At 41.8% G+C, this 12,848-nt stretch overlaps 1 protein-coding gene across 3 annotated transcripts; it reads left to right on the top strand.

Moving 5' to 3' along the window:
• Positions 1-1,200: 1,200 nt before the first annotated feature.
• On the top strand, positions 1,201-12,027 carry LOC146506098 (GTPase IMAP family member 8-like). Of its 3 annotated transcripts, none has more exons than XM_085179990.1 (4): positions 1,201-1,382; positions 2,884-2,935; positions 6,076-7,230; positions 7,314-10,141. In XM_085179990.1, the coding sequence occupies exons 2-4, from the start codon at positions 2,917-2,919 to the stop codon at positions 8,873-8,875; spliced, it is 2,736 nt and encodes a 911-aa protein (XP_085036116.1). In that variant the 5' UTR covers positions 1,201-1,382; positions 2,884-2,916; the 3' UTR covers positions 8,876-10,141. The 3 variants fall into 3 exon arrangements, 2 of the variants coding, with proteins under 2 accessions (XP_085036116.1, XP_085036115.1); XR_014877172.1 differs by lacking the exons at positions 1,201-1,382; positions 2,884-2,935 and adding exons at positions 3,511-5,165; positions 10,292-12,027 and having other exon boundaries at positions 7,314-10,032; XM_085179989.1 differs by lacking the exons at positions 1,201-1,382; positions 2,884-2,935 and adding an exon at positions 3,511-5,165.
• Positions 12,028-12,848: the final 821 nt, after the last annotated feature.

Below are 12,848 nucleotides of genomic sequence, written 5' to 3'. Positions count from 1 at the left end.
CTAGCGGGGCCTACGCTTTCTTCGGCTGCACCAGCTACAGGGGCCTGGCTAGCTACGGGTGAATGAAGGGTGCGAAGCCGAGTCTCCAATTCAGTAATCCTGGCCTCCAGAGCTGCAAATACATTTGTTACAGATATCATTACTGGTAAAGGAGCCCGAGGAGTAGCTAAACATCTGACACAATGAGCAAGAAAGTGCAGGAGGGACAGGTGAAGTAGCCATGGTGCTAACGGGTCGGCTACGAGCTAAGCTAAGTTATACTATGAAAAAAAGAATGTATTTAACAGTTTTCAATTAAATTGCTAAGCAGATAAGCTACTCAGAAACACCACTTGGAACAGGAACAGGAAGAGATATTCTACCACAGAGACAGCGAACACAAACTGACAGCGCCTCATTTTTCCAAACTCGTAATATAGGGATGTTGTCATGATGGGCTGTGTGGCAGGCAGGCCACAAAGGTGGACCCAAGAGCAAGACTCAAAACCAGGAGGGTTAAACTTAAGGAGCAGCTTTTATTGCTGGAAAAACACTTCTCATAAATAAACTCACAAAAACAAAACTCAACGCCGAACAGAGAAGCTGGAAGACAGGTCAGTCAGTCACCCTTCTGTTCAAAAATTATCTTCAGTATTTACAAATCACACTTGTGGTGTCTAATAGACTCCAATTTGTTCATCAAAATTGAGAGTCATCTTGAGAAAAAGTTAAGCTGAAGAGAAAAAGCAGGAGCAACTGTAACAGGCACGCACACTCATATTTTTCTTGTGACAATCTTTGTCTCACACTTTTGTTTGTAACCGTCGTTCCTAACACAGCAGGCTGGAACAGGCCCTGGATTCTTTAGCTTTCTGACAGATTAGCTGTAGTCTGTGGAGTTATTAAATTTCATGCTCTCGGCTTCTCACACAATGCACGCTGCATTAAAGTGACAGAGGGCAAATGTATTCTTTTAAACTTTAAACAACGAACATCAGACCGACAACACATCAGGATGTCGTACAGAACAACGGTGCAACCAGACGACAAACATGAAGGCGCACCGATGCAGATGTTTTGTCATCTGTTCTCCATGGATCCAGCCTCTGAACGTCGACACAAATCTGTACAAATATAAAAATATATAAAAATATAAAGCATAAATTTGTGTCGAGTAGGCTCTCCCCCTCCCCCCCAAACACCAGCACACAGAGTATGGGTGGGTGGTTGTTCCCACCCAATTAAAAGTGAAGAAAAGAAGGCTCAGAGAAAACATGAGCAGTGCTTCTAACTTCTGATTGGGTGGGCAGCGTTAAGCCCGCCTTCATACCGTCGTCAGAGGTGCAACCAAACAAAGAAGCAGACGCCATGTCTCACCTGTGAACTGAGAGGACGACAAACAGGTAAAGCACAAATTTATCTGCTGTTTTTTCTGAACAGTTAAACTCATCACTAAATGTTTTTTCATGTTTTGGATTCTCTGCAGGTTTGCTTCACCTTTGTTAGCTGTGTTTGTGCTGTGAGGTGCGCTGTGATTCTCTTTGTTAATGATAGTTTCATTTTGATCGTTACTGCCTTTAATATACTTTCAATTTTTCCTCATTTACATCTTTTCTTTTTGGTTGCAGAGAGTGAACCTTTGTGTTATGATGCTATACTATAATTCCTAATATTTGTTTTGTGCTTTTATCAAATGACTGCACAGAATGAGCAGAAACAGGAAAATTAGGTTATTTGTTATATAACATATGATGACATAAATAATTTCCTCTGAGTAGACAGAAAGATTGCATATAAACTGGAGGGTGAGACAATTGAGTGAAGAGGAATATTTTAATATTTTATCTATATGAAAATTTTAATTTCTCTACTGAAACTGCCACAACTCCCCCCTCACACACACACACACACACACACCTTTTTTGCAGCTGCTCACTTATACCCAGCAGGCTGGAACAGGTCCTGGTATTCTCTTTGTTGCTGATTGTACCGCCCACACTCAGATCGTGTTTCACTTTCTGGAGTTTTTAGACTTTCGTGATCTCATCTAATCATCATTCTCAGAAGCATTTGCTAAATTAGTCTTGTAGTAAGATGTGAATGTGGTTATGATCCAGGTGATGTGGTCTATAGTTGGTCGTTTCTGTCCGACTGTTTGGAATAATCTCGGTCCAATTATGCACTTGAATGCAGCACACATGAGTGGATCTGTGGATCAAATGGATCCATCATAATATTCTTTAATTAAAACTCATTCAAGTAATATCTTGTTGTGCACAGTAGGCTTCCTGAAAGCAGAAATGATCTCTGAGGTTGAGAACGTGAAATAAATCATCCATGTGTATAAAACACTTCTACATGTGTTCAGACTGAGGCCCCTGATTCTGATCTGGTTGATCAGTCTTGGCCTTTAAAAAGACTTCAATTTCACTTATTAAAGGTGAAAGATGTGATCCCTCTTTCAGCCGTTACTCATGATGTGGGCGACTGTGGCTCAAGAGTTGGCAGTTCGTCTTGTCAATCGGAAGGTTGTCTCGGTCGTTGTGTCCTTGGGCAAGACGCTTCACCCGTTGCCTACTGGTGGTGGTCAGAGGGCCCGGTGGTGCCAGTGTCCGGCAGCCTCGCCTCTGTCAGTGCGCCCCAGGGCAGCTGTGGCTACAATGTAGCTGCCATCATCTGTGTGTGAATGACTGAATGTAGTGTAAAGCACTTTGGGGTCCTTAGGGACTAAGTACAGTGCTATAGAAATACTATTTACCATGTCTAAATAAACTAAATGTAACTTGTGTTACACTCTTTTTTCTGCCGTTCCATTCGAACCATTCTTGCTTACAGCCCCTGTGTCCACCTACCATCACATGTCGTATGATTCAAAGAACCTAAAATGCATTTTTTTCCTTCCAGTTCATCCCCTGGTCTTTTCAGAAAATCGACATCATGGCAACCAAAACAGCTGGTGAGTCCATTCATATGTTATTGATCAGCAGTGAGGATTTTGCACTCACACCGTCCACAGAGAGTAGATTTAGAGAGTAACTGTAACATCTGTTCAGGTATTGGAAGTGAAAGCACACAACAAACAGGTGCAGCAGCAGGGTGGAGCATCATCCAACTGCCATGATCACACTGTGCTGCTGGTTTTAGAAGCAACGTTGGCTGATAAACATATCCAACATCCTCACAGTACATGTCGCCCTGTTCTGCCAACAACAACAACTTACAAGATAATCCAGTGTAACACTATCTGTACTTACCAAAGGTTTAATGCTTGGAAATCAGGATTGTTGACCTTCACTAAGTATCAGTATCAACAATTTAGCCACGATGCCTCGGCCAAAAAAATCACACAGTTGGAATCAGGTTGCAAGAACTGAAATGTGTCCCAAATATCTGGATCCCATCAGAGGCTAGTTTCATAAAGGAGATTGGCAATAGAATAGAAAAGAATAGAATAGAACAGAATAGAAAAGAATAGAATAATCCTTTAATGGTTCCACAGGGGGGAATTTGGTTCTAACAGCAGATGTCTCCTTGTGCTCGTGACCTCTCAGTCACTTTAAAGAAGACTGTTGGTTGTTTTAAGCCTGCAGGGTCTCCAAATGATGCTGTCCCTCCTCGACTCTTAAAAGAGGTGTTACCTACAGATGGACCGTTGGTTCTTGAGCTGGTAAACCAGTTTGATGTCAGGTGTTGTCCCTAAAGATTTTCAACATGCAGTAGTCAAACCCCTGATTAAAAACCCTGCTCTTGATCCTACAGTTCTTGCAAATTACAGGCCTATCTCCAAATTACATTTTCTTTCCAAAATTCTTGAAAAGATGTTTCACAGCCAATTAATGACCTTCCTGGAAAAGCAAAATATTTTAGAGGTTTTCCAATCTGGTTTTAAATCCTTTCATAGCTCTGAATCAGCCCTTTTAAAGGTTTTGGGTGGGTTTTAGGGGCACGGCACTGGAGTGGTTCAGGTCCTACTTGGCGGGGCAAACTTTCTGTGTCAGTCTCTGTGACCATGTGTCGTCCTCCGCTCCTCTCTTGTGTGGTGTCCCACAGGGCTCAGTTCTAGGCCCCCTCCTCTTATCATTATACTGCTTCCTCTTGGTTCTATACTGAAAAAACACGGCATTGCATTTAAATCAATCAATCAATCAAGGCTTTATTCGCCACATGCAGGTTGCCCTGCAGTGAAATGGGAAGAAAGAGTACAAGATAAGTTCACTCAGAGAGGGAACAAGATGTAGAATTACCGACAGGACAGGAGATGGAGAAGAGAGGCTAGAGTTAAAGGTCAGGACTGGTCAAGGACACTTGATTAACCTCCAGGGGCTGCAGCCTAACCAGAGAGGAGCAGACCTCCCTCTCCTTGGCCATCTCCTACGGCTTGTCTGGGGGAACACCAAGGCCTTCTCAAGCCAGCCGAGAGATATAATCTCTCCAGTGTGTCCTGGGTCTGCCCCGAGGTTTCCTCCAGGTGGGACATGCTTAGAACACCACAAGCAGCAGGCGCCCAGGAGGCATCCATATCAGATAGCCGTACCACCTCAACTGGCTCCTTTAGATGTGGAGGAGAAGCTCTACTATGAAGGAAGCCAATTTCCGCCGCTTGTATCTGCGATCTCGTGCAAGGTGTCAGACGTCACCTGTTGTTGCCAACAGAACTACATCATTTGTGAAAAGCAGAGATTAGATTCTGAGACCACCCAAGTGGAAGCCTTCCACCACTTGGCTACAACTAGAAATTCTGTCCATAAAATTATAAACAGAATCTGTAACACAGCCCTAGTAGAGTCCAACACCCACTGGGAACAAGTCCGACTTATTGCCAACTATGCGCCCTGAGCGCTTGCAGTGGTTGTATAAGGATCAAATGACCTGTAGCAATGGACCAGCCACCCCAGTACTGCCCATACTCCATGTTCACAAAACACATCTAGACTGGTTTTGCAAACTCCCATGCACCTTGAAGTGTCCTCTAGAGGGTAAAGAGCTGGTCCAGTGTTCCAAGACCAGGACAAAAACCACATTGTTCCTCCTGTATTCAAGGTCAGACTAATGAAAGGACTCTCCTTTCCAGCACCCTGGCATACACTTTCCCGGGATGAGGTGTGTGTGCCCCCTATACTTGGAGCACACCCGCTGGTCGCCCTTCTTAAAGATGGGAACCACCAGCCCGGGCTGCCAATCCAGAGGTACTGCCAGTGTAAACAGGTTAGCTTAGAATTGTGTTGGACTGGTGCACAGTGGCTGATGTGCTCATGATCAGAGTGCTCATAATTTGCGTTTAAGCTGATGATTCATTAGCTAAATTCCAACTTTATCCCAACTCTATACTGTCTAGTGTAAAGACAGTATAAACAGTTTAGTATCAGTGTAGAGGATAGACATCAGTCAAGAAAATCTACTGAAGCTCATATAAAAAGATTTTTGTGAGTTGTAATATTTTTCCCTCTTAGGGTTTCCCACCCGCCCACTATAACCCTTGACTGTACTCATTTCACTGTTACCATTTACAACAGGCAACAGAAAATTATTTTTTTAAAGCTATCATTCAATGCACGTGTCCGAGATAACAGATTCAAACTGAGTACATTCATTAGAATTTAGATTTATGCACTAACATTATTTAATTGTCATATTAGTATAGTACAAGGTTCAGTTACCTTTGTATGAAAGTTGTTCATAGAAATGTTCTTCAACAAGTTACATTTGACTTTCTTACACTGAGCACATTTCAGAGCCTGTACTTTTCCACTTTTACTTGAGTAAAGAAGTTGCTTCATTACTTCTACTTAAGTAAAGAAAGTTTGCACCTTTGCCACCTCTGCCCAACAATATCAGGCTAGTGCCTTTAAAACCTGCCCAGAAGCTTAATAGAGAGCTGACGTGGCTGTTCAAACTTAGCCCGGCCGGTCATCAAGAAACCATATTTGAAAGTGTACCTGCCAGCTGCCGCTATCACTCAGCAACCTGTTTTAAGACAAAGTTGTAAATGATTATTTCTCAAGTGATATGATTAACAATTGCAAACTATGTAATGGAATGTGACGTAAATATGTGTTTCATAATGTTTGAGGTAAAATAACTTTTTTCTAATTGCAGCACGTGAACTCAGGATAATGCTGTTTGGAAAAAGTGAGAAGAAGAAATCAGCCCTGGAAAAGCTCCTCGTTGGGAAAAAAGAGTCTAAAGGTTTTGGAGGAAAGCAATCTGGTTCTGCCTCTGGAGAGAGGAACAGGAAACCTCCCACAGTTGTAAAAACTCCCAACATCTTCAGTCTATCTGTGGATGAGCTGTTTAAAGTGATGAAGAGCTGTGTGAGTCTCTGTCCTCCTGGACCAAACGTTCTGCTGCTGTTAGTGAAACCTTCTGATTTCACTGAGGAGAACAGACAGACTCTGAACTTGGTCCTGAGCTTGTTTGGTCAAGATGCTTTTAATCACTCCATCGTCATCCGAACACATAATGAGGAAGGGAATAACTCAGTAGATAAACTCATTGAAGAATCCAAACAAAGACAGCACTTTGTTAATTTTGACAGGAAAGACTCCTTCTCAGATTCCTCAGAGTTGATGGAAGAAATGAATGAGATAGTGAGTAAAAACTGGGGAAAATATCTAATGTTAAAAGAAGACGCTAAACCCAATCTGAAGTCCAGTGTGAACCTGGTTCTGTGTGGGAGGAGAGGAGCAGGGAAGACGTCAGCAGCCAAGGCCATTTTAGGTCAGACTGAGCTTCATTCAGTCTCCAACTCATCAGAGTGTGTTAAACATCAGGGAGAGGTGTGTGGACGTTGGGTTTCCCTGGTGGAGCTGCCTGCCTTGTATGGAAAACCTCAGGAGGCAGTGATGGAGGAATCACTCAGGTGTATCTCCCTCTGTGATCCTGAGGGTGTCCATGCCTTCATCCTGGTCCTACCTGCAGCTGCCATCACTGATGAAGACAAGGGAGAGTTAAAGACCATCCAGGATGCATTCAGCTCTCGAGTCAATGACTTCACTATGATTCTGTTCACTGTCAAGTCAGATCTGACAGATCCAGCTGCTGGTAACTTTGTAATGGAAGACAAGGACATGCAGGAGCTCCGTGAGAACTGTGGAGGAAGATCTGTTGTTCTCAACATCAAGAACAAACAGCAGATCCCAGAACTGTTTGAGATTGTGGATAAAATTAGTCAGCCTACAGGACAACTGTGCTGTTATACAACTACAACATTTTTACACGCACAAATGGAGAAAGTCTTAAAACTTGTCACTGGTAAGTAGATGTTATATTTTCCAATGACCCACTGAGTTGTGATATAACTCCTTAAGTTAAATGCAACTGTTTTCATGTTTTAGGTGGTGAAGTTGGAGAACAGGACTCAGACTGTCTCAGGATTGTGCTGATAGGAAAGACCGGCTGTGGAAAGAGCTCTACAGGAAACACAATTCTAGGAAGAGATGAGTTTAAAGCTGAATCAAGTCAAATATCAGTTACACAACAATGTCAGAAAGTACACGGTGAGGTGGACGGTCATCCCGTTCTTGTGGTCGACACTCCTGGTCTGTTTGACACAAGTTTGTCCAATGAGGAGGTTCTAGAAGAGCTGGTGAAATGTGTCAGTCTTTTGGCTCCAGGACCACATGTCTTCCTGTTGGTGATTCATATCGGCAGATTCACAGCAGAGGAGAAGGAGACACTGAAACTCATCAAGCAATTCTTTGGGAAGAATTCTGAAAAGTTCACCATTGTTCTTTTAACCAGAGGTGATGAACTGGAGCATAGCAGATTGTCCTCAGAGGACTACATCAAAAACAACTGTGATCCTTCCTTTAAGAAGCTGATCTCTGACTGTGGAGGAAGATACCATGTGTTCAATAACAATGACAAACAAAATAAAAAACAAGTCAGTGATCTGATAGCAAAGATTGACACCATGATGAAGAACAATGGAAGGCGCTGCTTCACCAATAAGATGCTGCAAGAGGCTGAAACTGCGATAAGGAAGGAGATGCAGAAGATTTTAAAGGAGAAGGAAGAAGAGATGCAGAAAGAAAAGGAAGAAATTGAAAGAAGATATAAAAAAGAAATGGAGGATATGAAGAAAAGAATCGATGAAGAGAGAGAAAAGGAGAGAATACAGAGAGAAAAAGATCTAGAAAAAATGAGAAATAAAATTAGAGAAGAAGAAGCGAAGAGGAAGCAGGAACAGGAAATCAGGGAAAAGGAGAAAAGGGAAAAGGAAGCTGAAGAAGAAAGACGCCGACAAGAATTTGAAACAGAACTTGAAAAGCTGGACAAACAAATTCAGTCAGAAAAAGAGGCAAAAGAAAATGTGGACAGAAAACTGGAAGAAGCCAGAGAAGAGATGAGAAGAAAACAAGAGGAGTGGGAGAAAGAACAGAAGGAAGGGTGGGACAAACAACGACAAGAAGAAGACAAAAGACGAGAGGAAGAGAAAGAAAAAATGGAAAAACTACAGGACGATTATAACGAAAAGCTGGAATGTGAAAAAATCAATAAAGAAGAGGATCAAAGAAGAAGAGAAGCGGAAATAAAAGGATTGGAGGAAATTCATAAGAAAACTCTGGATGATCTAAAGAAGAAACATGAAGAGGAAGCCAGAAAGAAAGCTGAAGAGTTCAACCAAGCCCAGAAGAAACACATGGATGAATTAGCAAAACAGAGGGAAGAACATAAGAAGGAAATGTATGACTTAGTGAGACGTGTGACCAAAAAGACTGAAAACTTGAACAAGATCAAGAATTTAATGCAAAAACATGAAAAACAAATGAAGAATCAGACTAATGAGGAGGACATGGAAGACCTCCAGGAAAAACAAAAGGATCAACTAAATGAGTTGATGAAAAACATTTTGGGAGAAGAGATCAGCAGCTCACCAGCCTGCAGCATTTTATGAAACGAAACGTCAGATGTTCTTCTCTTTCTGTCATTTAGATAACAGAATCTTTAAAGTAGCACTGATTTGTTGTTGTGCATGTTTTACACCTGCTGTAGATCACAGCCACAGAAACTGATTAGTGATCATCAGTCTCAGCAGTGTCATCATTAAACTACAGGTCATTACACCAACATTAAAACTGCTTCTGACTGGTGAAACTAATTCATCTCATGTATGGTAATTAGCTGTTGTTACATGTTACATGCACTTCTGTGTTCCTGAGTTCTAACGTTGATTTACTTTTAACCGTTGTCACCACATTTTATTATCGAGGCTAGAACATGCTGTTGGTCTCAAAGGCACAGTCCTATCTTAGTTTAAATCATATCTCTCAGAGAGGACTTTCTCCGTTGCTATGGGACAATACTTTTCCTCTTCTGCCCATATCTACTGTGGTGTGCCCCAGGGGTCTGTTCTTGGTCCTACTTTGTTCTCCCTGTATATGCTGCCTTTGAACTCTACTTTCTAAAACTATTAACATCTCTTTCCACTGCTATGCTGATGACATCCAAGTTTACTTCCCCCTGAACTTGGATGTCTCTGACCCACTGCAACCTTTGTTTAACTGTCTTCATGATGTTAAAGTTTGGTTATCACAAAACTTTCTCGCATCGAATGAAAATAAAACTGAAGTAATAGTCTTTGATAGACATACCCCTTTGCTTCAGAAGCACTGTGTCGAGGCTTGATTCATTTGGCCACAGTCATGTGATGTCTGGTTCTGTTGTGTGTGTGAGTATGTTGAGTTGATTTTGGTCAATCGTGTGGGTTTGTTAGGATTCTGTTCTTTTCATTTGCTTTTGTTTTGTGTGTGTTTATTTTATCTGAAAACATTAAATACTTAAAATGTCAAAAATCTGCTCTTCATAATATAAAAATCATTAAATAACTTTAAAAGACCTCCAATTGACTCTTTCAATTTAATTGAATAAAAATTGAATAAAAATATATTTTAGTTTTAATATAATCTTAAAATGTTATTCTAATAAATGTGCAGCAATTTAATTTGTTTATTCTCTTTAGCTGATAGTCAGTGGGACCCAGGAAGACCATACTCCTGCATCTCTACCCAATTGTGTTGCAGTTTCTGTGCTTTCCAGCCTCTTCTGTTCCATGTGAGAGGATTTTCTCTAAGGCAGAAGAAATTATCTCCAAGAAAACAAGCAGACTCGGCCATCACACACTGAAATAAATTATTTTCTTTAATAAAAACCAAACAAGATATCCTTAAATGCATCATGTTTTTTCATTTACAAGTTCATAAGCATTTCCCCTTTCCAGTTCACAATCAACTCTACCCCCAGGTCAAAGCTATGTATAAGAAAATTGGTCAAATATAATACTATTTATAAACGTACCTGTCCATCTCTCCAGTGATTAATTGCGTAAGTACGAAGTCACGAAGAGGTGAAGGATGACCTGAATTGCAGCTATTCAAAGACCAAATATAACGTTCCAGAACACTCCAGCTCACATGTTGGTCTGCTCCAAGCCTTTCCACAAATGTAAGTCTTTTGTTGTAGATGTTATGTAATTTATTATAAAATAATTGTTGATGTATGTTACAATAATAATATTGATTTGAACTGAATTCATTAAGCTATGCTGCTTTGTTTACTGTGGCTCTGCGGGCTAATGCTTGTTGTGCTTTGTAGGCAATCCAGCCTACAAAATGCTGGAATGCGATACAGACTGGGCACCCCCTATCAACCTGGGTCATACCGAGTTTAAAGCTGCTACCAGAGCGAGATTTGATCGGTTAAGGAGAGCGAGATCAAAACAGCCACGCAAAGTCACGCATATATGTGCCCAAGGTTTGTATTGAAGCAATCACGTGATGAATAAATGTTGTTCAGTATGTTGTTTTGAAATTATTTTTTTTCCAGTGTTAATTTGTTTTTCACCGAAGCAGCTAATAAAACACAACGTAATACAATTTTGCCTCGTTCTTGTAAGATTCTATAATAAAATGAAACAATAATGGCAGTTAGTGGCAGTTAGTGGCGCTGTCACTTGGTGTTCGCTCGCTCTGTGGTAGAGTATCTCTTCCTGTTCCTACTCAAACACAGTGGTGTTTCTGAGTAGCTTATCTGCTTAGCAATTTCATTACAAACTTTTAAATACATTCTTTTTTCATAGTATAATCTTCACGTGCTTCATCCGAAGCACACTCTCTGTGTACTCACTACCTAACTTATAGCCAAAGTATTCACTCACTGTCTCTGTACTGTTTCGCTAGCATAGCTTAGCTTAGCTTGTAGCCGACTCGTTAGCACCATGGCTACTTCACCTGTCCCTCCTGCATTTTCCTGCTCATTGTGTCAGATGTTTAGTTACTCCTCGGCCTCCTTTAGCAGTAATGATATCTGTAACAAATGTAGCATATTTGCAGCTCTGGAGGCCAGGATTACTGAATTGGAGACTCTGCTTCGCACCCTTCATTCACCCGTAGCTAGCCAGGCCCCTGTAGCTGGTGCAGCCGAAGATAGCGTAGGCCCCGCTAGCTGTTCCCCGGCAGACCCCAAGCAGCTGGGGAAAGAGGGCGGCTGGGTGACGGTGAGGAGGAAGCATAGTCCTAAATAGAAGCCCCAGGTACACCACCAACCTGTTCATGTGTCTAACCATTTTTCCCCACTCAGCGACACACCCGCCGGGAGTCAAACTCTGGTAATTGGTGATTCTGTTCTCAGACATGTGAAGCTAGAGACACCGGCAACCATAGTCAATTGTCTTCCAGGGGCCAGAGCAGGCGACATTGAAGGAAATTTAAAACTGCTGGCTAAGGGTAAATATAAATTCAGTAAAATCATAATTCACGTCGGCAGTAATGACACCCGGTTACGCCAATCGGAGGTCACTAAAATCAATATTGAATCGATGTGTAACTTTGCCAAAACAATGTCGGACTCTGTAGTTTTCTCTGGTCCCCTCCCCAATCAGACCAGGAGTGGCATGTTTAGCTGCATGTTCTCCTTAAATTGCTAGCTGTCTGAGTGATGTCCCAGAAACGATGTGGGCTTCATAGATAATTGGCAAACCTTCTGGAGGAAACCTGGTCTTGTTAGGAGAGACAGCATCCATCCCACTTTGGATGGAGCAGCTCTCATTTCTAGAAATGAGAAAAAAAAAAAATGACTATCCAGAGTTGGGACCAGGAAGCAGAGTTGCAGTCTTACACGCCTCTCTGCAGCTTCTCTCCTCCTGCTACACCCCCCCCCCCCCCAAAAAAAAAAACCCCATCTCCATAGAGACTGTGTCAGCTCCAAAAAAGACAAAAAACAAACTAAAAACCAGCAACAGACAACTTAAACATATAAAAATCACAAAGAAAGAATAATACAGTATCCACATCTGAACCAAAGAGTAAAGCAGTGAAATGTGGATTATTAAATATTAGGTCTCTCTCCTCCAAGTCTCTGTTAGTACATGACTTAATAATTGATCAACAGATCGATTTACTCTGCCATACAGAAACCTGGTTACAGCAGGATGATTATGTTAGTTTAAATGAATCAACACCCCCGAGTCATTCTAACTACCAGAAACCTCGAAGCACAGGCCGAGGGGGAGGTGTGGCAGCAATTTCTCACACCAGCTTATTAATCAACCAATCATTTGAAAGCCTGATGCTTAGCCTCGTCCACCCCAGCTGTAAAACTCAGAAACCAGTCTTACTTGTTATCATCTATCGTCCACCTGGGCCTTACACAGAGTTTCTGTCTGATTTCTCAGACTTTTTATCTGATTTAGTTTTCAGCTCAGATAAAATAATTACTGGTTTCTCGGTCGTTGTGTCCTTGGGCAAGACACTTCACCCGTTGCCTACTGGTGGTGGTCAGAGGCCCGGTGGCTTCAGTGTTAATAATGTGTTAATAATTTTACCTCCTCACTACGTACGACTCTGGATACTGCAGCTGCTGTGCAGGGGCGA

Source organism: Neolamprologus multifasciatus, chromosome 12 (genome assembly GCF_963576455.1).
Source record: "Neolamprologus multifasciatus chromosome 12, fNeoMul1.2, whole genome shotgun sequence".
Taxonomy (NCBI): domain Eukaryota; kingdom Metazoa; phylum Chordata; class Actinopteri; order Cichliformes; family Cichlidae; genus Neolamprologus; species Neolamprologus multifasciatus.
Note: the sequence above shows the minus strand (reverse complement) of the source record. Positions and strands in the feature narration are given on the sequence as shown.